At 41.3% G+C, this 26406-nt stretch overlaps 1 protein-coding gene across 1 annotated transcript in view; it reads right to left on the bottom strand.

Annotated features, from left to right (window-relative positions):
• LOC115772710 (glutamate receptor ionotropic, NMDA 3B-like) overlaps nt 1-26406 on the bottom strand; it is a 77137-nt gene that overhangs the window by 24039 nt on the left and 26692 nt on the right. The window contains 4 exon segments of the mRNA XM_030719103.1: nt 1076-1312; nt 1963-2234; nt 3289-3785; nt 10708-11405. Coding sequence (XP_030574963.1) covers nt 1076-1312; nt 1963-2234; nt 3289-3785; nt 10708-11405 — 1704 coding nt within the window.

The following is a 26406-nucleotide window of genomic DNA, read 5'->3' as shown; positions in this document are numbered from 1 at the left end:
TTAAGAGGACAGAAATAATTTAAGGAAAATGTTGCTGCGTGGAAATTTGAAAAGGAAGCACAAGTTATCTTAATGATGGATTCTGGAAGAGTATGAAGCTAAATAAAAACAAAGAATGCAGAAGGCAGAGTCGTTATTCACTGGCAAATACATTCAGATTGTGTATGTGCGCCAGTGTGACTGTGGGTGTCACACAATCTGTTAAATCTGACAGGTTTTTGAAGAATGCTGCTACTCCAAAGGTGCATTTAATATTTGTAATTTACATTTTCATACCAAACAAATGGCATGAAAACAAGTTGTTCTGTTTTTTATCTGTGAAGTGACAGACATTGTTTTTCAAGTTGCTTTCAAGTTATTAGATAAATTTGCCCGAGTCTGAGGATTTGACTTCCACTTATCTTTTGCGATTCTATTTCCCTCTCGTGCCAACCTATGTCGCCGCGCTCTCCAACTTTGCCCACTCACGTGCCCTCTCTCCTTTACATCATCCCCTTTCTGCCCACCTCCACGTCACTGTCAGTCTGTTGCTTTTCTCATCTCTGCTTCCTCACTTACCCTTTCAACCCCATCTCACCATCTTTCTATCAGCCTTTCTAATACCTTCGTTTTGAAACCTATTTCCTGATTTGCTTTCTCACCTTCACACCCCCCACTCCGCATTGGCCCCTTCAGTGGGCCTTCTTGTTTTTAACTTTGTGTCTGACTGCGTTGGGGAGTTAACCTCAACTTGCTCCCACTTTCACCACCTTCATCCATCCCCATCATCCTCACCATAACTCCTTCACTCTCTGTCGGCTCACTTACCCTTTCCCCTTTTTGTCCCTGTGTGTGCATTATCCTCCCTGTACCTTTCTACTTCATCACTGCCTACCTCCTTAACCTCTCCCCTATCAATCTTTTCTCCTCCCTAGCCATCTCCATCATCTTTCTCTCTAGCACCCTCTTTCAACTTGCCCTCGCTGTTGTTGTATGCTTTCCCATAATGCATCCCCTCCTCCTCTTTTCTGCACTGACTTTTCCCTGCCCTGCCCCACATGATGCCAATTAATCACAGAGAGAAGAACTTCTTTACCTTGGTGGCGACAGTGCGTCCAAACAGTATGGCGTAGCAGAGATTGAGAGCAGAGGAGTAGGAGAACACACGCAGTCTGTTCCTGCCATGGGGTGTCATGCCAAAGGGGCTGTTCCACTCATACAAGGTGAGGAAGAGAGCTGTGAGATGCAGCGTGACAAAAATACCCACCCACATGGACCAGTGGAGGGGCCACATGAAGGCTCCAATGGGAGCTGCAGTGTCCCGGCTACGGACCTGATGGATCACAAGCAAAAAAGAGACTGACTTGAGACAGCTGATTACCATGCATTGTTTCTATAAACCTCTGTTAATGACTCCTTGGCAAATTAGTTTTAAAAGAATTGCATACATTGTTTTCATTTTGCGCTATTCATCAATCAACAAGGACAGGAAATCACTTTTTAAAATGATGAATTTCTCATTTTCAAATGAAGCCGTATTGTTAGATCATATCATGCACTGCAGTTTGTCAGCCATAGATGGAAATGCTAACTAATCAAAGAATAACTACAGCATGTTTGAGGACTGCTTCTCAAATGCCTTTTAGACTCATTAGACACTCTTAAATTGCATCTAATTTTGAAGTTCAGTAATTAACATACACTCTCAAAACTCCACAAACTAATTATTCCCCAACTAATGATCTCCCACTCCTTACCACAAGACCAAGGTGAGGGGGGCTTAGGGTGAACAATAAATAGCTGCAGACCAAATCATCAAGTCATACTGGCATAGGCATAAAAAGTCAAAGTAACACTGAGTACTGCAGTGCTTTTGTTTACAATACATTTTGTACATTTTGAGGACATGCCCTGTGAATTCTACAGTCGTAAAAATGCAAATTCAAAACTCCTACAATTAATGATGACTTCAAGCAGTTGTACCAGAATGCCCAGGCTGGTGGAGTAGAAGGGTGAGGTGAAATCTATGACCCTGCTCCTGGCAGAGTTAATAGAGAAAGAGGTGACGGCCATGTCAGCGGTTCCGCTCAGCAGGTCCCCTACCAGTCCGGTCCAGCGTCCTGTCCCACTCAGCGCCCCATACTTCCCGTCTCCCACAATGTACAGGTCAAAGGTGAAGCCCATGTCTTCTGCCAGCTTCTCCAACAAGTCAATGCAGTACCCATAGCAGCACTTTCTCAGGTCCTCTGGTAGTTCTGCGAGAAAAGAAATGATGATGATGTGAAATTTATCCACTCGGACATTCATATGCATGATTTGGAAGTGTAGGGGTCGCACACCTGGGAATTTGTCCACAAATGACCATGGTTCAAGGAAAATGTTGATGGATCCTCACATTACACTTCAACTTGGACATCTTTTTCTTTTTTTTGACCTGGCAGGGACTACATTTATTCACATTAAGTACTGCGCTAAAAAAAAATTTAACAACCCTTGAACTCATTAAAAAAATGTAGAGCTGGCAAGATGTAATGGAGATGCTACAATATGAATTTTAAAGTTCTTGCCATGTTTGCGATTTTGATTGCTCTGGAAAACATTATACTTATAGTATCAGTTAATCGACATCAGCAGCTTTGCAGTTGCTCTCGCCTGGCTTCTTGACTTCTTTTACAATGCACCTTCATGAATTTTGTTTTTCGATATTTTGTAAGTTATTTAAACAAGGAACTCCCCTCTGCATTGAAAAGATTAATCCTATCACTGGCCAATGAATTATTTAATACTTCCATCATCATAAAAAATGCAAATTTCTCCCACAGCTTCCATTTGCACTGGCTGATTCAAGTAAATGAAATAATGACTTTTATTGCTATACTGTGGACTGGATGTATAGCTACTAGATAGTCTCCTTTGTGAAAAAAATATACTAGTACATGTTTGACAAGGTAGTCTTGATCTCATATTGATTTATAGTCTTCATTCATGAAACTGAGATGTAGCGGGTGAGTGGAGCCCTTGACCCGAACCCTGTCATATTTTCAAGTAGACTGACCTGTTACAATCTCGTATTGATTCTACCTCAAATATCCACAGGTGCTGTACAGACATGGCCAGCCAAATACAGCAGCACTGAGATCGAAGGAAAAAGATCTAAGGGCTTACGTAAGAAAAGCTTGGAGTTGACATAAATTAGAAGTCACAGATGCCCACAGTACAAGTTAAAATGTTTTTGAGAAGTATTACATTCTGCAGTATAACAGTTCCATAATGACAGTATTCTATGGACAAAGCCAAAATAAAGCTCACCGATGCCATCCAGGTCCAGTGTTGTAGTGTTTGAGTTGTGAAGCTGGTTAAAGAGGTTGTGGATTACAGCAGACTGGTTAGTTTTGGGGTCCAGACAGAGTTGTCCAGCTGGACACATTCCATCCTCGTCCACCTCCCGCGTGAAGACAAATGGGTGTTCCACCAGGGTCACAACCCTGAGGCGGTGTCCTTCGACCGAAAGTCCCGGCCTCCAGCGACCTCCAGCGTTACTGTCACCCTGGCCATCCCCTCCCCTCACCCCAGCTCCAAGACCTTGTCCCTGGCTGGTCATGAACCCTCCCACCAGTCCCAGGATGCCACCCTCTAACTCCAGTCGACCTCGGGTCCACTGGCCTACAGTAACCCACGCGGGCTGCCCCAGAGCACCTCTCTTCAGACTCCATACATGAAACAGTTGGGAGGAGAGGATCCGAGAAACTCCAGCATCGACCTGGATCAGGCCTGTGGCCCCAGTGAAGGAAGTGTTGGAGAGAAACCTTGAGAGACATTGGAAAAAGAACAGATAATAAGCAAAAGGCAACAATATATAGAAGAAACTCAACATCCACACTGAAGTACTGCAGTTAAAAAAAAGGAAGCCTGCAATAATATACACATGACACTAAACAAGGCTTATGGAAAAAAGAAAAGTGGGCTAATGCAAGAAAAAGTTATAGTGTGGTTGCGGAGCTTAAGCAAGTCTAGTCTCTAATGGGTAATTGCATCTTCCAGAGAGTCATAATTAAAAGTTAATGCAGTGCAGTGAGGGTCTTCTGCTTCTATCTGCCAGTCCATACAGACAGTCATTGCTATTCGGCTCACTCGTCTCCACACATTAGGAGGAGCAATCCCCATTCGCACATAAATCTCTCCTGGCCTCTTGAACCACGCAGGGATTTTTCACTCATGTCTTACCAGTCCATCACGTGGACATCGTCAAGCCATACGAGTTCTGTTTGATCATGTCCTGATTAGTAGGGGATTGTCAGGAGGTCATTGTAAATCATAGGGGTGGTTGTTTAAATGTTAAAGTATGCAGGGATCACTGCATTCGGTATGGCTGTTGAACCGTGCCGGGACTGTTGATGGTGTCTGGGTCGAGGCTAGAAATGGCAAGTTTTCCTCTAGTATAATAGAAACGGGTGGTTGAGCCTGAGCCCTTTCACAGAACAGAAAACAGGTTTTCCCTCTTGCTTTTAGTTTTTCTTCCATCTTTTCTTCTTCTTGCACTCTCATCACCAGGTTATATGCATTCATTACCTTAGAATGTAGCAGCTGAGAATATTCTCCATTAAATATGGAATATCCAAGGGATAATGAAAAGACTAAATTTATCTTGTGGGTCATTAACCTGTCCTCCAAGCCTAGCCTTTACTAAAGCCTGTCTGCACCACACCGCGCCTGATATAAAAATGTGAATATATGTCAGGTTTTATGTATTCCACTTTTGTTCCTTGCCCTATATCTTCTCATTGTGATTTACCGTAACATCAACATAATTGTAAAGAACTTGATTAAAAATACCTCTGATTGGAAGCCATCCCCATTCCCCTTCACATTAACTTATGTTTCCTCATCGGCAGTTCCCTTCTGTCTCTGTGGCCATAAAGCGAAAGTGCTAGCCTTGCCTTGAGCTGAAATCACTCATGGTAATAGCACGGCTGAATCATCATATCCAACAGACAGCAGATTCATCAAGCCAACCAACCCCAGACTCTTAGTGTAAGCTGGCCAGAAAAAGAAAAAAAATAACCACACAGTAAGCTTTACATCTCTTATCCGAGGAGAACAGTGCAAAGTCTCAGAGGCCCCTTTCCCACTGTTTGTGACATGTTTGGATTCATGCCCAGAGATAAGAGGTGAGATAGGAGTGTGACATAATATAGGGATAAGAGCAGTGGTGTAAAAGAAAGTGTACAGCACACTTTAAAGCTGCACCACCTTTTAGTTATGGGGCCTGCAGATTGTTTTTGTAGCATCAGGCCGGAGGCTGTATTTAAAGAATGACTCTGGATTTCACAGCAGGTTGATAAGTCACCCAGCTGTGTCAGAGAGGAATGGCTTCCTCTCCCTAACACCTGGCCCAGGTTTACGCACTCAGAGTAAATGTCAGTGGAGTGGCCGGTAAATGATAACTCAATAAGACAGTCTCTAGCATGTGTCTCAATCTCTTGTCAGTCCACCAGCTTTAGTTTGGGGGAAAGTTTACTCCCTCTGTCTTTTTCTGTCTGTCTGTCGGGACTGATACAAGGTCTGCTTGTTTCATTGGTTTTAATCTCTTCGGGGGAGATGGAATCAGCGTGGCAGCTGTGTCGAGTGAGATGGCACTGACTGGCAGATTTCACTCTGATAACAACAACCCACTATCTTTTTCCCTCCCCTTTCTCCTCCCTCATATCCTTTTCCACACAAGTTTGTCCTTCCTTCCCTTTGTCTTTATTTCTATTTTGCTTTAGCTGTATCCTACTTCCTCTCTTTTATCTATCTGTTTGTCTTTGACCACATTCCCCCTTCTCTCTAATGTATTTTTGGGAATAAGCACCCAGGGATTCTGGGATTCTGGACATTCGGAAGAACAACATCAAAAGTGGCTAGTTTCTCATATTTTTATCTTCATCGCTTTGAAAAAGTAATGTTGTGACTTTACTTTTTTACCTCTCATCCTCTCATACCTTCCTTACTTGCTAATATCTCAAGACATGCTCTCTCCCTCCCTGCTTTCCTCACTCTGTCCCCAGGGCATTGAGCTGTTAATTGCCTTTTCCATGTGGAAATCTCTCACTTCCTCTGGCTTTGTTAAGGCTCTCCAGAGAACTGGCGTGTCTGGCTGTTGCAGGGGAGGGATAAGAATCAGGGAGTACACTGGAGAACAACTGCATACGTTTGAATAGTGAGACAGAACAACCCCTTTTATCAGTCTTTCACTAGCCAAGAACAAAGGTCACTGAGACTATATTGTGGAGGACTCTATTATAAATAGTCTATTCTGTTAGTCTAGACTATGTGCTAATTGGTCCTCCACAGAAAGATTGCATTTTTTCCCTGGTGTCCTGATGAAGTTTGAGTCATTTAAAAATGTCACTTATTATTTTCTCTCTTTTTTCTTAAATTAAAAGTATAACAAGACTTGACATGGGAGTCCACAATCATGCTCACAACTTGGTAAATGCTTCAGTTAGGTACAGTGGTGTTTTCCTAAAATAATATGTATTATGCTCACAGTGACATACTTTAAGTTGAGCACTGCGACCATTTACCATGGTTGCAGTCTTAGTTTAGCATGCACAATACTTCACTAATTATCCCTAAAATATAGTGCAATGCAGAGTTGCTTGGAGTGGTATTCATTTGCAGGCATGTGGGCAAAACCCAAAGTGTTAGAGAAATTATAATTTTGAGGTGATATTGGGATGAGATTTAACATTAACAACTATAGTCATTAAAATTCATGCAGTGGTACAAGAAGAGAAAAATTACATGGTAATTTAGACAATGTAAAACACAAAGAACAACTAAAATAAAACAAAAATAATTACCAAATAGCAAGCTTACTAACAATGACTATCTGTACAAAATTTAAAACACATCCAAAAGTTGTTGAAATATTTTTGTCTCAGCCAAAGTGGTGAAATGGCTGACACACACACATTCACTCTTACACACAAACATCCACACACATTGCTGGAGCAGCTAAGCATTAGCATTTTAATTACTAGTCATGTTGTGATATATTGGTATTAAGATAGGTGTGATATTTAAAATTGAAAATAATGTTGAGATCCGGGTTCTGGGGAGGCCAATCCACGACTGATCATGTTCCACTGTGTGTTTTTATAAGCAGATATGCTTTTACTGCATTGGCAGTGTGTCTGGGATCATTGTCATGCTGAAAAATGAAGCTGTTACCAATCAGACACTTTACAGATGGTACTGCATAGATCAAAATCTGACTGCACTTTTCTGCGTTCATCAATTTTGACGAGATCCCCAACATTACTGGATGACGTTCAGCCCCAAACCGTGATAGAGTGTTTTACAGATGGCTGTACCCCTCTCCTGACCTCCTCCATATGTATTGATGATGACTTAAACCAAAACTTTCAAATTTGGATTCATCACGCCATAAGACCCGCTGGCACTCAGTTACAATCCAGTTCTTGTGTAATTTGGCATTTGGCTTCTCGACAGCCGCCTTTCCACTGAGACCATTTCTGATGAGGCTTCTGATGAGCAGTAGATGGATCAGCTGAGGGGCCAGATGCAGCTCTCAGGCTCTGTGTCAGGTCTTTGCTGGATTTTTTTCTATTTCTTAAGAACGTGGCATTCATGTACTGTTCATCTGCTGTGGATAGTTTTTAGCTCGGCTGAAAAAATTGAGATGTTGTCATAGCCTTGGCATAGGCGTCGATGGCATTGCCGTCTGTTCTACAAAAACTTAAGGTTGGCCATAACTTAAGAATGATGTCACCTAGGATGTTCAAATTCATACTGTAGATGCATCTACTAAAAATCTCAATGATTTTGACTTGAAGGTAAAGTTCAGAGGTCACATTTTCTGAAAATCTTGTGAATGCTATAACAGACCAATGTGACGTAGGATGTTCAAATTCACACCATAGTTGCATACTGTTCAAGCTAGACCCATCAAACTTCACACACTTGTTCACTGACTTTACTACAGCAGCATTTGACACCCCCTGCCCACAACCACCACCACCACCACCACCACTAACAACACCACCCCTCCTCCTTCCTCCCTGTTACAAACTCAAAACAGCTGAGCGCTTTCACCTGCTCAGCGGTGCTCTTGTTTAGCCCTGCCACTTCTTCTTTTGTCCTCCACATGCCCAGTTTCCTCAAAAATGTTCAAGGACACACTGCATACCATGCTGAGATATGAAAAGTTTTCGGCTAGTAGCTTTTTCAGAATCGCCTTGTTTGTGTAAAAATACTATTTCATGATTGTCAAGCTGTGTTATCTTTGACATTTTTTCTAGGGTCAACTAAAGAAATGGGAACAAATTACAAAACGGTACAATCTAAAATCACAAAGTTGTTTGTTAGGTACAGACACAACACTGGTCCATCCCTTGAGTTAGGTACCTTTTTTATGCTTGAATAACTGAAAGATCAATGATAAGTGGTTCAACAGACAAAAGCACATTCCTCTAAAAATGGTCAGGTACCAGGACTGAATTGAAATTGAATGAAAAATTAGTCAATGTACAAGGAAAAACTTTGAAAGATCTTCAGAAAGTCTGGGGAACTATTGCTCCAGACCACTTAAAAAAAAATTGCAAGAAAGTCTGGCTCCTTGGAAACAAAATATAAAGAAATGAGGGGTGGCTCAAAACTTTTGCCTAGTACATTACAATCCAGTAAAAGCAAAGTTAGGGTTATAAAATCACCTCAGGTCTCTTCTCTTTCAGCAACAGTTTTGCACTAACTAGTACTACACTGCGGCCTCAGCTTATCTGCACACTTCATGCTTGACTACAATAGGGTGGCTCCCACTATGGCATCGTTTTCTGTCTTTGTATCTTCTCTATCACACACCGGGTGAGCCTGAATCATTCATAGCTGGTCTGTTAAATTGCACTAGTACCTGTACGCCTTAACTCACATGTGTATCTTCACTTTGTTGTTGACCTGATTGAGTCACTGCAATTTGGTGCTCTTAACCTTATTGAGTCACTGTAATTTGGTGCTCTTAACCTTATTGAGTCACTGTAATTTGGTGCTCTTAACCTGATTGAGTCACTGTAATTTGGTGCTCTTAACTTCATATTGTGTATACATACTGACTACTGCTTTTATCAGTGACTGTTTTTTGTACTGTTTAGCCAAGTAATTTTTCAAAATGTTTGCCTCATTATCATTATTGTGAGCTGTTTGGGCCACAATAATCATGAAGTGAAAAATCAATTGTGGCAGCCCTACTCCAGACCTAATTAACTTGTTTCAAACTCTGTCCAGTAACACAACTTCCACTAAAGCCTCTGGCCCTCCGTGCCCCATGGTTCAGTGCTCAACTAAACTGCAGAAGGACAGAGCGCTGTGAGAATCCAGCTTGTGATTTTGTGGCTGTTGTCTATGATCACTCTCAGCTGGCAGGCACCATGTGGGCTCAATAGCTGCTGTGGGCCCAGCTCCTACCACAAATCCTTCTCTCACCAGTACCACATGACTTGCATGCTGTTTTATCCATTGTACCCTTTGAAGTATATCCATGTCAACCGTTAGAGCAAAAATATTTAGCTTTGTAGTGAGTTTATTGCATGAGGCTTCAGTGCATCACGCAGTATCAGACATATTGCTTAAGAGGTTTTCTAAAGTATGCAAGTGTGACGGGTTTTTGCACTCCATGTCCAAATGTGAGGATTTACGTTTTTCTGCTTTAAATGAAAATGTTTAAGGTTTAATATGCATTTCAATCTGTTTTTTTCCCATGTTTGTGGTTATCATCACAGACCACACCTTGTCAGACCCGTGAAAGCTGTCAGAAGCCTTTTTTAAAAAAAGCTGCAGGAGTTGGAGCAACAGCAAACAGAAACGCACAAAACCCTCTGGTGTCCGTCTGCCAATCTGTATGCCATAAAGACCTCCTCCCCACCTCCAGTATGACAGCGCTATTCAGAAATTGCCACCCCCATGGTGCAGAGGACAGACAAGGGCAGCAACCAGAGCATACAGTACCACAAGTGGAGCCAGCAACTCCTCGCAAAAATGTCAGAATGTCACTCAGAAAGCTAACGACCTAGCATGTACTTAGTGATATGACCAGAGAATTTTAATTGCAGTTTTTCACTGTCTTCTATATATCATTTGGTTCAGAAGCGCAGGAGTCATTTAAGGCAAACTTGTGGCTGCAGAGGACATAAAGAGCATAGCGCTAACTCTATGCCATTTGAAATGATACGTTTTATTTTTGGTTTTGTTATCACCCACACTGCTGAAATTTCCTTTGACAGATCTCTATAAACTAGAAAAATATATATGAACCATTAATCCTTTTAAAAATGCTGACAGTGAGGTTTAATGATTATCAAGATTCATCATTGATTCTTGACTTTGTTCAAGTTGAGGTGAAAATAAACATGGAAGCTTACATCCACCATCAGCATTATCAAATCAGCACATGTTTACACCCCCAACTGTTAACTGTAAGAAAAATGACCAACTACACAGATAATGCACTAATAATAATAACCAGTTCCAGCACTGTCAATCTGTATACCAAAAAAGTAATGCTTGCTGCATATGTATACCCACTTCTCAAATCAAAGCTACCAAGTGTACTATTTTTTTTTTTAAAAACCTACATAGCTAGATGTTATTAGAAGTAAAGAAGGTCATGACTTTAGCCATTTTTACATGAACTAACCCTTGAATTAGTAGGTGTATCCTGTATGTGCTTACCTGGCAAGATATTGTCCAGAAGAAGGCTGTTCATGTCTGTTTGGTTTGTCATAGCAATTTACCATGTTCTGAATCAGTGCCAAGTCTGGCCTCACCATGGTTGCTGCAGTGACTGCCCGGCCAATCAGCTGCAAAGCATCCCGTATATAGAAGCTTATTGGCTTGCGGCCGACCTCCCCATAGGCTAAGAGTCCAAGGGGACCTCCTAAAGTGTGTAGTGAATCTGGAGACAAGGGATATCCCATGATCCACTGCAGTGCTGGTAGTGATGGAGCAAGGCGCTGAGCAGCCCGTAGGACAGAGGACAGACACTCGGGGTCGGATCCCAGGAGGAGAACAGAGGAAATGGGTGAGGGGGAGCGCAGGAAACGGGTGGAGATGATCTTCAAAGCCTCTTCTTCCATCTGATCCTCCCTTCTTTCCTCACTGCTCCCCCCTCTTCTATCTCTACTCCCTGTGATGCGAGTCAGGTTGATTATGTCCCACAAATGCCAGGTTGAGCCACTGTACTTCTGAAGGTGGGTCAGTAAGCCGTCACCGCCTTCATCCCAGCCTGGGCAAATCACAGCTGCTCCTCCCCAGCTGTCCCCCTTGCTTCCTCTCTCCCTGTCTCCATCTCCCCCCTGCAAGACTGCGAGGAGCAAGCTTCCCAGGGTTGATGGAGGCACACGGGCTGACATCTGCAGGTGAAATTGGTTCTGTGAGAGAGGACAGGAAGAAAGTATAAGATTTGAAAGAACCAAAAATAAAACAGATCAAAGAAAGGAGTGAAAGAGTTGAGTAAAAAAAAAAGATGAAATAAATAACAAAAAGAGAGGGATGGAAGATAAGAGAGGAAAAAAAAAACAAGATCAGAACTGTGATTAATAGATATTGCCAAACTTCAATACCTCAGGGCTGAACAACATAAAATCACATTAAACGTAGCTTTTATATGCACCAGAGCACTGCAAAACAATTCCTTTTGGTAATTTACAAAAACACAGATCAGAAACAATCAGTCACATTTGTTCATTATCTCTCACTCTGAACGAGAAGAGTCGCACTGATACAAACAAGGAGTCAATGATTCGCATCTAATCAGCAACATCACAGTTGGCTTGGCAAGACAACAGTAGCATCCACAGTTCATCCAGAAGCCCACATTTCCAAACCCCACTGAAAACACTAGCTTGTTTCATACTGTTCCAAAATGGATAACACTGTTGTCCTTGAATGCAGCTCACAGATGGACCTTCCCCCTCCTTCCTTTGGGGTTTCTATCCATTTTTCATCCTATCAGTGCTCCAGGCAAGGTTGAGGGGGGAGACTGCTTTTATATAGAGAGCTCAAAGTTTAGCTTAACATGACCTGAGATTTACTTTGAATGGCTCCACCCAAATGAATAGAAGTGGTAGGTATGCATTACAAACTGTACTCAAGAACATCTTCTGGCACAAATGCATACACATATTCAGGATCTTTGCAACATATATCCAGAAATACATGTATGCAGTACACCATAAAACACACACACAAAGTACTTAATTAAATCTGTAAACTATTAATCTATGCATTTATATTCTGCAACACTTTTGGAAAACACAGACATGCCAGTGTGTATGAAGATGAGCTATCTAAATGCAACTGTAACCCACACTGAGACACATTTATTCAAGTGGAAATATCCCACCCAGGAGTACAAAGTAAACAGAGCGTCCCTCTGCTGAAAGCCCTTGAATCCCTTAAGAGAGTCAGAAAAAAAATATTGAAGTCTGGAGAGACATGGATGAATTAATGCTGTATATTTATCTTCCTGGAAAGGCCCAGGTGTGTGCGAGGGGACACCTGAAGATAGGTCTCCTCGTTTGAACTCCGCAGGGGGGCTACAAAGATGGGGGTAGCTTGCGAGTGAGGGTTGTTGGCGAGATGGTAACAGACTAATAGAGATAGGAAGGTGGTGCCAACAGGTGTGAGCTTTATTCAGCATATTTCTGATGGGAATAAAACTAACATTATGCATATTTTGTCAAAGGACTCTGAGAAAATGTGACGATAGAAGATCAACAGAGAGCCTCAAGGCAGCTGGAGGAATTAGTATGTAAATCCATATCTGCTCTCATCCTAAGTTCCTCTGAGTACGATCTATCTAAGCCATCCAGCTCTTAAATATTAATGTTTGACTAAATGTATGGTTATGTTATGATTCTGAGTACATATAAAATTGTCAAAGGCTGCAAAAATCTGAACAGACTGTGTCTGTTTAAGGAAGAAAAGCTGTGAATTATGTTTCTTGTTTGCATAACTTGTTAGAAAATCAGAGACAAATTGTTACTGCATTTATCATTGTCAAATTATTTGTAATAATGTTCATCTGCGGGACATCCCACAGCTGCATCAGCTGTTTTGTACCAGCTTTATTTTATTATTTTTCTAGCACAATCATAGCTTGTTTGACTTTTAAAGAGATTCTTTTACAATTTCTATTACTTTTAAGGCATTTAGCTTGTGCTCAGGATCAATTTACAGGGAACACGACAGCAGAACTACCTCAAGGTTGAGGACGTGAGAATAATGGCAAAAGCTAAGCAAAGCATTAAAGAAGTTGTGTTTGTAGTTGCTGGTGTTGGAAGAGAAAGCAAATTAGAGAACATAGAGGAGGCAGATGTGGAGGCCATGATGTGATTTTGGAGAGATAAGGAGACATTAGCCATTTTGTGAGGATGTGAGTTCCAGTCCATGAGATAAAGAAGCACTCTGTTGTTTTGACTGGAGAGGGAAGCCTTCTCGCAATGTTTTACAGGCAATCAAATGTGTGATCCACAAAAGTAGACTCAGTGGAAAAATTAGTTAAAGAAAAGCACACCAGTAAGGTTTATGCCTGTTATTAATGTAGTCATTTCTTGCCTGTATTTGAATGTTTTAGCACAATTAATTCCAGTGATAAAAAGCATATTTCTGATTTGCTTATAGGTGCAATTGTGATGTAATATAACATGAAATTTATATTATATACTTAATTCCTCCATTATTATGCTTTTCAATGCCATGTGCCAACACAGTGCAGAGTAGCTACCTAAACTCTGCTCCCAGTGAGGTAGATTATCTCGTCAATAGTTTTACATCCTCAGTGCGTACGACTATGGATACTGTGGCTCCTCTGAAAAGGAAAGTCTCAAATCAGAAGTGCCTGATTCCATAGTATAACACACAAACACACACAGCTTAAAGCAGATAAGCTTGAGAGGAAATGGCATCTCACTAATATAGAGGGTCTTCATTTAGCCTGGAAAAAGCGTTTGTTACTCTATTAAAAAAAAAAAAACCCTCTGTAAAGCTAGGACATCTTACTATTCATCACTAATTGAAAAAATAAGAACAACCCCAGGTTTCTTTTCAGCACTGTGGCCAGGCGGGCAAAGAGTCAGAGCTCTGTTGAGCTGAGCTGTCCTTTAACTTTAATGACTTCATGAATTTCTTTGCAAATAAAATTTTAATCATTAGAAAAAAAAAAAAGATTCATAACCATCTCAAGGACATATATTTATGTTCAACTGCTTTCAGTACTGCTCGTATTTGTTTAGACTCTCTTTATCTCTGATTGATCTTTCGGAGTTAATAGTTACTTCCTCCAAACCATCAGCTTGTCTATTAGGCCTCATTCCTACTAGAGTGCTCAAAGAAGTCCTACCATTAATTAATGCTACAATCTTAAATATGATCAATCTGTCTTTATTAGTAGGCTATGTACCACAGACTTTTAAGGTGGCAGTAATTAAACCGTTACTTTCAAAGTCATAACTTGACCCAGCTGTCTTAGCTAATTATAGGCCAATCTCCAACCTTCCTTTTCTCTCAAAGATTCTTGAAAGAGTAGTTGTAAAACAGCTAACTGATCATCTGCAGAGGAACGGTTTATCTGAAGAGTTTCAGTCAGGTTTCAGAATTCATCACAGTACAGAAACCGCATTAGTGAAAGTTACGTACAAATGATCTTCTCATGGCCTCTGACAGTGGTCACATATCTGTACTTGTCCTGCTAGACCTCAGCTTTCAATACCGTTGACCATAACATTTAATTACAGAGATTAGAGCATGCCATAGGCACTACAGGTACTGTGCTGCAGTGGTGTGAATCATATTTATCTAATAGACTTCAATTTCTTCATGTAAATGGGGAGTCTTCTTCACACACTAAGGTTATTTATAGAGTTCCACAGGGTTCTGTGCTAGGATCCATTTTATTTACACCATACATGCATCCCTTAGGCAGCATTATTAAAAGCATTGCATCAATTTTCATCGTTATGCAGATGATACCCAGCTTTATCTTTCCATGAAGCCCGATAACACATCTCAATAAGTTAAACTGCAGAAATGTCTTAAAGACATAAAGGCCTGGATGACCTAATTTCCTGCTTCTAAATTCTGATAAAATTGAAGTTCTCTGCCCCACAAATCTTACTCTTGATGGCATTACCTTGGCCTCCAGTAACACTGTGAGAAATCTTGGAGTAATTTTTGAGCAGAATATGTCCTTCAATGCACATGTTAAGCAAATATGTAGAACTGCTTTTTTGCATTTGCACAATATTTCTAAAATTAGAAACTTCCTGTCTCAGAGTGATGCTGAAAAGCTAATTCATGCATTTATTACTTCTAGGCCTGACTGTTGTAATTCATTACTATCAGGTTGTCCTAAAAGCTCCCTGAAAAGCCTTCAGCTGATGCAAAATGCTGCAGCTATAGTACTGACAGGGACTAGAAAGAGAAAGCATATTTCTCCAATATTGGCTTCTCTTCATTGACTCCTGTTTAATCCAGAATTGAATTTAAAATCCATCAGTTTGGATGTGGGATACAGACACCCTCTCAACTTTTAAGATTAGGCTTAAAACTTTCCATTTTGACCAAGCTTATAGTTAGGGCTGGATCAGGTGACCCTGAACCCTTCCTAGTTATGTTGCTATAGACCAAGGTTGTTGTAGGGTTCCCATGATGCACTGACTATTTCTTTCCATTCACCTCTGTTTACACTGTTTACACACCACTCTGCATTTAATCCTTGGTTATTATTAATTTCTGGCTCTCTTCCACAGCATGTCTTTTTTCCTGCCCCCCCCAACCGGTCACGGCAGATGACTGCTCCTCCCTGCCCGCCTGGTTCTGCCAGAGGTTTCTTCCTGTTAAAAAGGAGTTTTTTCCTTCCCGCTTTCGCCAAGTGCTTGCTCATAGGGGGGTCGTTATGGCTGTTGGGTTTTCTCTGTATTTATTGCATGGTCTTTACCACACAATATAATGCACCCTGAGGCAGCTATTTGTTGTGATTTGGCGCTATATAAATAAAACTGAATTGAACTGAATTGAAAGAGCATCAGACAAGAAGGATCATCAACAAGCGCACAACTTCAGCTTTGTGTGTTGAAAACACTATAACCTCATATAACATTATTTTATCTCACCAACTCCTTTTCTACTTTGCAGTAAGATCAAGAAATTCTTCTGTAATGTAGTTTTGCTATACCCAATTCCAAAGAGAGATCTCTCTCTCTGAGCCTGTGTTCAAGGGTCAGGGGTGGCAATGACTCCCTGCAGAACTGTGCAGCACACACAGAAACACACATAGATACTCTTCTCTTAGTAATAATAGTGGAGAGAACAAAAATGTGAAACGGGAGGTTACACTTCACTGGCGTAGCTAACAATGGTCGTTGCCAAAGTCTTTTGCAAAGTTGCAAAAAAATAACCAATAAAAATAAACATGAACCACACTAAACATAACTAAACAGAGCCTGGTAGGGACTTTGCTTTGGCTTTTAGGTAAGGGGAAAATCCAGTACTATAAAAGAAACAGTTACACTGGATTTACAAGAATGAGAGCATTATGAAGCAGAATTTGGTACTTTTTTTTTATTTTTTTTACATCAATTATGTTGTTTTCAGAAATTCTGAAGGCCTAAAGCATAATTAAAAATAAAATATAATTGTGATTGCCAGCTAAAGACTCAAGAAAAACAATTGTTGGAACACAATTCTTATTAAGGTAAGGTGGTTAAGGCACAGCATTGACCAAGCAAATACATGAAACACATCTTGCTGGTTGATTACTTTGTACCTATGAATAGGTAATTCAGACTTGTGAATTTTATATCTACCTGTTTATGTCACAGTATTCCAGTATATGATAAAATGATTCAGTGACCTAGCTGCTGATGCTAACCCACAGAAAGCTTCTAACAGCTTACTGCCAGTCAGCCTTTTATTTGTCATTACTCTTTTCTATTAAACACACATGCACACTGTGTTCTTTTTTGGATTATAATAAGGAGGCATTTGCCACTCATTCTCACAAAGAAAAAAAAAAAAGCTGAAAAGATATTCAAAAACCCTATATATAGCATTTTTAAGTATTGCAGTGTATCCAGAACAATGAAACCCCTGCCAGTCACTCATCGCTCCAGCTTAATCCAGCATGTCTTCAAAATAAGCTGGAAACATCACTGTTTATCCCTTTGACACACCAGATTTAATGTATGCATGTGTATATGTTTGCATATTGGCTTGTGAGCGCTTACAACAATTTTCAAGTTGAGCTGTCTGCATAAATCTGTCTTGTTTTTGACATCTGGTGTTTTTGCCTTGGGTTGAGTCTGATTTTCTTATTGCACTCATCGGACATTTGAATTTAGCGGACCTGAGGACACGTGAGTCAATCTCTAAAGTAATGCATATGGTATATTTGTTATGATGTCACTGTCTATACAAGATAAAAAGTGGCTGCGCTGTCTGGAAGTGGAAAGCTTACAGAGGTGTTGGCAGGTTCTTCTGAAGCACAGATTAAATTCTGTGCTGTTTTTTGGGATTTGCTTTAGTGTACAGGGACCAGGTATAGACAAACAGGCCTGAACTTGCTAGCAGTAGTGCTGAGTCCCTCTGTACGGCTTGGGTCCAGACCCAGGTTTATCTTTTTGTAAAGAACACAGGCCATTTCAAGCTGGGTTAGAACTTTAATGGATTTGCAAAGCAGCAATAGATTTTCACCTGTAAGGACCTCCAGTATGCATATGTGTGTGTGTATTTCTGTGAGTATACTCTTATCTTTTTTCCATTCTCAGGTAAAAGCTCCATCCACAAGCATGAGGTTAGAAAGACTCAGAACTAAGGATGCAAGATAAGCTAAAAGAGTGTCAGCATTATTCCAGTGAAATATAAAATCCATAGCACTTTTCACAGATCTGCAAATTAGGAGCCTTGAACTGAACCTTTACTTCTACTAAACAATTCCAGTGTGCTGTTTGATGCGTTTGCCCAGTGATTTTCAGGTCCTCAAACAAACTGCATGCACACAAAAACATGCAGCAAACCCCACACACACGTGCAGTAGGCTAAAAACAAGCAGACACAGATACAGTACAAACACACCGAGGTGTGAGCGTAAACCCAGAGGGATCTTTGGGCAATGTGGAGTAAGCAAACCGACAGGAGTGCGTTGAATCAGAACAGGAGGTAGCAGCTCTCAGTTACTTAGCTCATTCCTTATTTAGGCCTCCATAAGAAAAGCTGGGAGACTTGGAAGGTGTGCACACAGTTGTAGGCTTTCCAGAGCCAAAAAGAGGGGGAAAAAAAATTCCCTGTACAAAAAAAAAAAAAAAAAAAAAAAGAGCACAGAAAAAACAGCCGCACCTGCAGTTTCAAAGCTTATTAAAAGTAAGTTGGAGGGAAAAGCAAATGGGTGGGACATGGGAGCAAGTGCAGTTTTTGTGTTTATATTTGAGAGTTTGGTTGGTTGGGGGAGGCAAAAAGGCCCAAGCTGAAGCTCTTACAAACCAGATGTCTCTGCTTGTCCTTCCTCCCTGCTTTAGGCAAGGGATCACTTTACCTTGCTACAGCTTGACTTATTAAAAAAGCTCACTCTAGCCCTAGTTGGGCTTAACATTGCAGTCATGATTCATTTGCACTGAGCTAAGCACTGGTGGATGGAGTGAGGGCCTGCTTGGAGTTGTCCCCGCAGCTACATCCAGCTGTATGGACCTCTGCCTGGGCCTCTGAATGGCTGCTTAGCTTTATCCTCTGTCCAGAAAAAAAGCTCATGGTCAGGGCAGCACTCCAGACAACAACACTTCACTGAACACATTAATATTTCACCCAGACTGTCACCAGGTGAGCTGGCTGTATGTAGGGAGGATGGAGTGAGAGATAGGAAGAGAGGCAGAGGAAGAGAAATTGGGATGTAGATGTGAATATATGTTTGAGATGAAAGAAGGAAGAGAAAGTGATATGTGGTTTAATATCCGTATTTGTGAAAGGAGGTAAAAGGCGATAGTTTGCATCTGAATGTGCCTCCAACACAAAGGAACAAGAGAGATAGTGATGGCAGAGTGCATGTGTGTCTTGAGGAAGGCAGAGAAATATTTTCTCAGCAGGATGCAAGCGTTACATTTCAAACACCTGAGATGAAAACTGAGGATTGAAAGCTGAATGTCAGACTAAAATGTCAGCAAATGCAGGCTTACACGCGCACATAAAATAATCTAAATCCAACTTAAGCGATGTGATTTAACCCTCAGTGCAGAACTGGCGAATAAAGACAGGCGCAATGAACATCATACACTTGCATTAATGCATACATAATGAATAAAAAAAGCTGTTGACTTTGTGCAGTTTCTTCTTCTAATTTCCCCCCCCCCTCATGGTCCGAATAACATCCATGACTGAATAAGGCCAATCAGAGCTGTTTGCATAGCTAATGAAGCAACACTGAGAGGAGCACTTTTTAGTTGACCAGACAGTGGCTAACTGGGCTGTTTGCTTTGCTGTTGAGTAATTGTATGCAAATGGCATTGTTTAATTTTCTCCTAATTTCCTTACGTCTCCTGGCGGTAAGTGTAATATGGGTGACTTTAATCTTACTCAGCCATGCTGCCGGGGACTGGAGCTAAGCTTGGTGTTGGAAAGAAGCTAGCGCTGTTACACAAACAATATGCAGCAGAGGCACAAGTGGCAATGTGCACACACCTAACTGCAATAGACATGCAGACAGCAAATTACATTTACGTGCTCACACATGCATGAAAGTATGGCACACGCTCACACACTCACACAAAACACAACTGTGAAGCAATCAGCCACTTAACACAGCAAATGACTATGGTTATCTAAGCATAACAGCCTGTTGGCTCAGAGAAACAGAGTGATAAGCAGTAAGATACACACTATTAGGCTCCACCACGGGACTGGCCACAGACTAAAGGATGGCTAAATCTTGTTTCACAGTTAACAGTTGATGGAGACGGTGCCATGTCTTCCTGATTGTCACCACTGAATTACATATGCAAAACCCTGACTCGATCCAATTCCACCCACCATCTTCAATACGGTGATCGAGGGGAAAAGTATACAGGAGATTGTGGCCCGTAGGGGAGCAGGATGAAACAGCAGGCATAAAAGTGTAAAGCACACTTTGAATTAGGTTTGATTAGAGGGAAGTGGTTGCTCATTGCTTGGGCTGCTCATAGCTGTGACAATTTGAAGACTGCCGGAGGTATGAGTGTGTTGAGCCCATTAAACATAAGGGCCTTGTTAGTTTCCTTGGTGGTGTGGCAGGTTGGGAGAATGGGGGGGCTGCACTGTAACATCATAAAAATACCACTGCAGTCCTGAGCGATTGTGGGAAAAGCCATAAAAGCCTTGACAGGCCATGTCTTCTCTTTTTCTTCAGGCTAAAGTTTATGGGAATCATTCTGAGTGGGGGGGGGGACTGAAATAAAATGGGATTTGTTCATTGTGCATGTCGGCATCAAACCAACCGCAGCAACATGGAAGTGTTTGTGTGAGTTAAAACTTGTATATGTGTACAGGTATACAAACTGTTTGTGTAAGGGTGTCTGCAAGTGTATTTGCGTGATAAATGTGAATGTCTATAATTTACAAACCATTTGATGGAATATTGTTCTCAGCATGGCTTCAATTTAATTTGAATGATCAAGACACAGAGCACATCAGCGTTTTTTTTTCCCTGAAGCATTGCAAGCTACTGTAGAAGAGAAAGGACTGGGAGGATAAAACACACACACACACACACACACACACACACACACACACACACACACACACACACACACACACACACACACACACACACAAACCCAGACAGGCTGATCACATACTCAAACCATTCAAGTGCTTTGGGCTTTACTCATGAAGAAGTTTTTGCTACATGATTCCACAGTTTAATCAAATGGCGATCCAGGGGGAATAGCTAAAAAGCAAGCACATATCAAAGCATGCAAATTCTTCTGTGCTAGTCGTGTTGAGTAAATTAAGTAATCCAGTGCAGAGTGTTCACTTTCATTATCAGTTGACTTCTGATTTAATGAGCCTCCACGGGCTTGCGAATGTCCTGATGTCATCAATAATAATCAGATAGCAGAAACAGCAGGGGGGGACTAAATGTGCTGTTCTGGACTGGTTAGTCAGGTCTCTAGTCAGCCAATGTTAGTGCTGAGTGCACTTCTAGCATTGGTGAAGGCTGTCATCTCAGCACCCTGCATCTGCGCCTCTTTTGTCAGGAACTCCTTTGATCCCCTCAGTTGCAGAGATACAAGCCCACAGCAGAAATATGCTGAATGGATTCATGTATCATCCTCCCCCCTACAAACAGCCTGTGGCCCCCTCACTATTTATGATCATAATAGCTGCCGTTATTTATTAAAGAGAGCGATTGTTGTCCTTGCTCTATAGACAATGTTGTTTTCTCTACCGGAGAGAATAATATTTGTCCTTTTGGTGCGGCCCTGTGTGTGATATGAGGCGGCGTAGTGAATGTGATGGTGATTGATTCCTGTGTTGAACAGTAGAGAGAGGTACCGAGGAAGGCTAATCTGAGTTATGATTGCTACTGTAATCGCATTTTTCCCCCTGCCTCATCCATCTGCCCTACAGTAGCGTATACATGCTGTATTCTGATTACACCGCACATCTGTCAATAACCAAAACGATGGAGCGGCACCATACGCCTGCATGAACACCTTTCCCTGGCTTCTCATCACCATGATTCCCAAGATCGTGATTCTCTCACTTCCCGCTGTCCAGCTTTATCTTCCTCGCTCGCTGATTTGCTAACCTGCCGGAGGTGGCGTCTAGCATTTGGAGCAATCATGCCATCATGCTGGGGGTAAACTAAGTTGTTTCAGATACACTGGCGCAGGGCAGAAAATAGCCTTGTTGCTTGGCTGTATTTGACCAGCAGGCAGCTGGACTTGTGAGATGGAAACATTATTTAGTTACCAGGAGTATGATACTAACAGTTTCCCAAGTACAGATGCAGATGTCATTAACAGTCAGCCCACGGGGAGCAGAGCTGCAAACAGCAAAAACTTCAGGAGGGACGCATTCATTCACAATATCCCAGCGGTGAAAGCACACCATGCTCGTAATGAGATGTCTAGAGCATTGAGCACGGGGTGCGTGCCTGCCTATGTGTGATATTTCTTAGTCTTAGAGCGTGTGTGCTTTTTTTGTTTGGGTGAGCGTGCATGCTCAAGATGTGTGAATGAACAAATTCCTGATGGAAAAGATCCCTTCGCTCCAGTCGTGTTGAACATTTAAGCTCTGGCCAGGCTTCCGAGGAGTAAAATACTACACCTCGAGAGATGGAAGTCATTCAGGGGCAATGTGTTTGTGGAAGAGTATGAGGTGAGTAAAGGTGTGTGTGTGTGTGTTTAAGGGGGTATGTGTGGGTTTCAGGATGGATGGGCTTGTGGTGAGTAAATGACCTGCCTTGATTCAGCCTATCAGCTGAGCTCTCCACCCAGACTCCCTGATATCCCCTTTCATCCATCTCTATAAGAGAGAGATGACGGAGAGATGGAGAGGCAGAGGCAGACAGAGTGTGGGGATGAATATGCACAGAGGAGAGTGAATGATTTCAAGTGCAAGAGCAAGCATAAAGGGGCTAATTAGAGAAGAGGGAAAAATTTGGGAGCAAGTGTGACAAAGGCAGAAGTGAACAAAAGGACTATTAGCCTCAAGTATAAATCTGGAGTAATATGTATGACAAATGGCACCCTGTTCGCACCAGAAGTGCCTCTCTAATATGACTCTGAGTTCCACTCGATTAAGGGATCATTTGGGGTGAGTTGATTTGGGGCACATACAGTACTGTGCAAAAGTTTTGAGCCACCCCTCATTTCTTTATATTTTGCTAGGAAAGTGGGAATTAGCTGCAAGGATTTATTGAAACATCTGCAAATGGAAATGGAAATAATGAAGCAAAAACAGAGTTTGTGCAATTCTAGCAAGCTTGAAAGTCAATATTTGGTGTGACCACCTGTATTCTTCAGCACAGCCTGAACTGTCTTAGGCAAGCTTTCTTATAATTTCTTTAAGCAGCCTTCGGGAATAGTTCCTCAGGCGTCCTGAGGTACACTACAAAATTCTTCTTTGGATGTTCTCTGTCAAGATGATCCCACACTGCTTCAATAAGTCTGGGCTCTGGGGAGGCCAATCCATGACTGATAGTATCTGTTGTGTGTTTTTCCATCCAGGTATGGTTTAACTGCATTGGCAGTGCGTTTGAGATCATTGTCATGCTGAAAAATGAAGCCACTGTCAATCAGATGTTTTCCAGATGGTGTTAAATGATGGATTAAAATCTAACAGTACATTTTTGCATTCATAATTCCATCAATTTTGACAAGATCCCCAAAATCACTGGTTGAAATGCAGCCCCAAACCTCCACTGTGTTTTACAGATAGCTGTAAACACTCACTGTTGCATGTATTGATGACAATTGTTTTTTTTTGCATTTTTGGCCACAGCGGCTTTTATCAGCAGTGGAGAGAGACAGGAAATGGGGGAAAGATACACGGGCAAATTGGCAACAGGCCGGGACTTGAACCCGCACCGCCCGCACCGCAACGCGGCATATGTGGTCGCCGGCTTCACCACTAAGCCACCCAGGTACCCTTGATGACAATTTGAGCCAAGAAACCTTGAATTTGGTTTTATCACTCCATTAGACTTCTTGTCACTGATTTTCAGTCCAGTTCTTTTGTAATTTGGCACACCGCAGGCTTTTATTCCCATTTCCCTTCCTTAGGAATGGCTTCTTGACAGCCACCCTTCCACAGAGACCATTTCTGATGAGGGTTCAGTGAACAGTACATGGATCAGCTGAAGTGCCAGATGCATCTCTCAGGTCCTGCATCAGGTCTTCGCTGCATGTTTTTCCTAAGGACACAACTTTCTTACGGTTCATTTTAGGCCAGCTACTTCTTCCTTTGTCCTCCACTTGTGCAGTTTGCTCACACTTTTTAAGGACACACTGCGCAGCATGTTGAGATATGCCAAGTTTTTGGCTAATAGCTCTTGTATGTATCACGTTGTTGGAACCAAAATACTAATTTATGCCTGTCCAACTGTCATCTTTGGCATCAGTGTTTTTTAGATTAAGCTAAAGAAATCAGGACAAATGGCTCAAGACTTTTGCACAGAACTATATGAGTATGTTTCCCCTCACACCACCTCTGGTACATGTCCAAATGTGCAGTATTTAATCTAGAAGATGCCACTGCAGAAGGAGCAGAGGAGAATTGGCTATTTGGAAAAAGAAAACAAAGAGGACGCTACCTCTATACGATAATAATTTTACCATAAACATGAGTCACCTGAATGCCTTTGCTTAGAAAATTGTTTTGTTTACTAAATGAATATAAAGTAATTTGGAAGGAAACGCAGCCAGTACCAAAATGTCCTTGCTTATCCAAACCAATCTTCTGGTCCTTGTACCTGATTCATCCACCCACCCACAGAGGTATCAGTTTGAGAGTTCTGATTTGTTCTGGGAGTTAACCTTATTTTTTAGTTGGAGACAATGACTCAGAGAAAGTAATTTTAAAAGACACAAGCTCTATATTAGAAAGCTGGGGACAAGGACGACAATGTGGATAAAAATTTAAACAGTATGGTTGCCCTGATAACACAGAGAAGGAAGCTCAAAAGCAAAATTACAGATTATTACAGGTTTTTCCTATCACTCCTGTCAGTTATACAATGCTCCCCAAAGTGAGGTCTGTGACTGCAGAATACAGAAATGCATTTACAAAGTCTGATGGAGAAAAAAAAAAGGCAATCAGACAGCCAGAGTGGTGAAAATCTGACAGTTGAACCACATATATCTAAGACCCTCTTGTCTTCTGGCAAAACCCAAGTTAAGCAAGCTCAAAATGACATTAATAAGCCTTCATTGTATAATAAACCTGCAACTACAATATCAAAATGAAATTGGATTCAGAAATTAGTTTTTTTTTTTTTTTTTTTAAGTATGGGTAACAGTTACTGTAAAAAAATTATTTCTTCTTAGACAGAAGTTTGGCTGGTCTAGCAGTTGAACACTTAAACAAGTGAGATCAACCCAGCTTGTATTAAACTAGCATTTTCTTTGAAATCAAGGCTCTCCTTTACTGCCTTTCCTATCCTGCCACATGGGCAAACATAAGGCACACAGCCACATAAATTTTGTGCATCTGTGCCTGTCATTAGCTCAGTCTGCCAATAAACTGTGAGTAAACTGTGCTAATGTTGCTCTAATGAATAACTTTCGAGAGGGGATTACTTGCAGTGCCTGCTGTAGCACTAATTTAAGATAGATGTTGACATTTTTCTATAGCTACAATTGCAATATCTATATTTAAACCCTTATTTATCCTGGGATGATTTGCCGAGCATGCTGAGACTGCAGGTTCCTTTACAGCAAAGCACAACTGACACACATTTATACACAGAGAGCTGCACAGCCCAACCACATCACAAGGGTCAAGAAGTGTGCATTCACTTTCTACTCTAAAATATTGTGTTTCCAACTAGTGACCTTGAACATCAGCTGCTTGCAGCACACACAGCTGTGTTATGATTATATATCTCTTACACAGTTTTTTTTCATCAGAGAACAAACCAGAAAAAAAGGAAGGAAGAAGAAATTTAGTCATAAAATTTTTTTCCCGTTGGATAATAGCAAGCAGTAATATTTTTGAAGGTCCCTTGATTATTCATTCAAACATAGGAAGCAGTTTATTTTACTCCTGTTGACTTCAAGGTCAAAGCTCTGTAGAATATATATATATATAAATATATATATAGTGCTTTTGTAAAATGTGTGATGTTGTTAAGAAGCAAGCATTTTACTTATGAGCCTAGCGCCCCAGTGTTTACAGATTAGGGCTGCACAATAAAGCGAATTTTGATCTCGATTACGGTTTTCGCTTCCCACAAGTAAATGAATGTGATCAAGAAAAAATACGTGATCCACCAATAGAACACAAAGTGAAATCCAATCAAGCACTCCATAAATCAGCACCTGACCACGTGCCTGCGTATGGCAATCACTGCCGTTCCCTTCTTCCTGCAGCTTGAAGATTCCTGCAGTAGATTTGATGTTAAGAAGCAGATATACCACAAAATTTCAAACGTCTAGCACAGCTGAAGGTGTAGAGCTTCTCTCTCAAAGCGGATCATTATCCATTGCTGGCAGCACAGACGGCTGTGTTATGATTATATATCTTCAGATTTAGGGCAAGTAATGTTAACCAGGAGCAAATCATTTGCAAAAAGTGCCATTAAGGTGTTACAAAGCAACACAACTAACTTATTCAGCCACCTGAAAATACACCACACACTGCAGTATAATTAATGCATGAAGGCCAAAAAAACAAAAAACGATG

The sequence above is a fragment of the Archocentrus centrarchus genome, chromosome 22, assembly GCF_007364275.1.
Source record: "Archocentrus centrarchus isolate MPI-CPG fArcCen1 chromosome 22, fArcCen1, whole genome shotgun sequence".
NCBI classification, from domain to species: Eukaryota; Metazoa; Chordata; class Actinopteri; order Cichliformes; family Cichlidae; genus Archocentrus; species Archocentrus centrarchus.
Note: the sequence above shows the minus strand (reverse complement) of the source record. Positions and strands in the feature narration are given on the sequence as shown.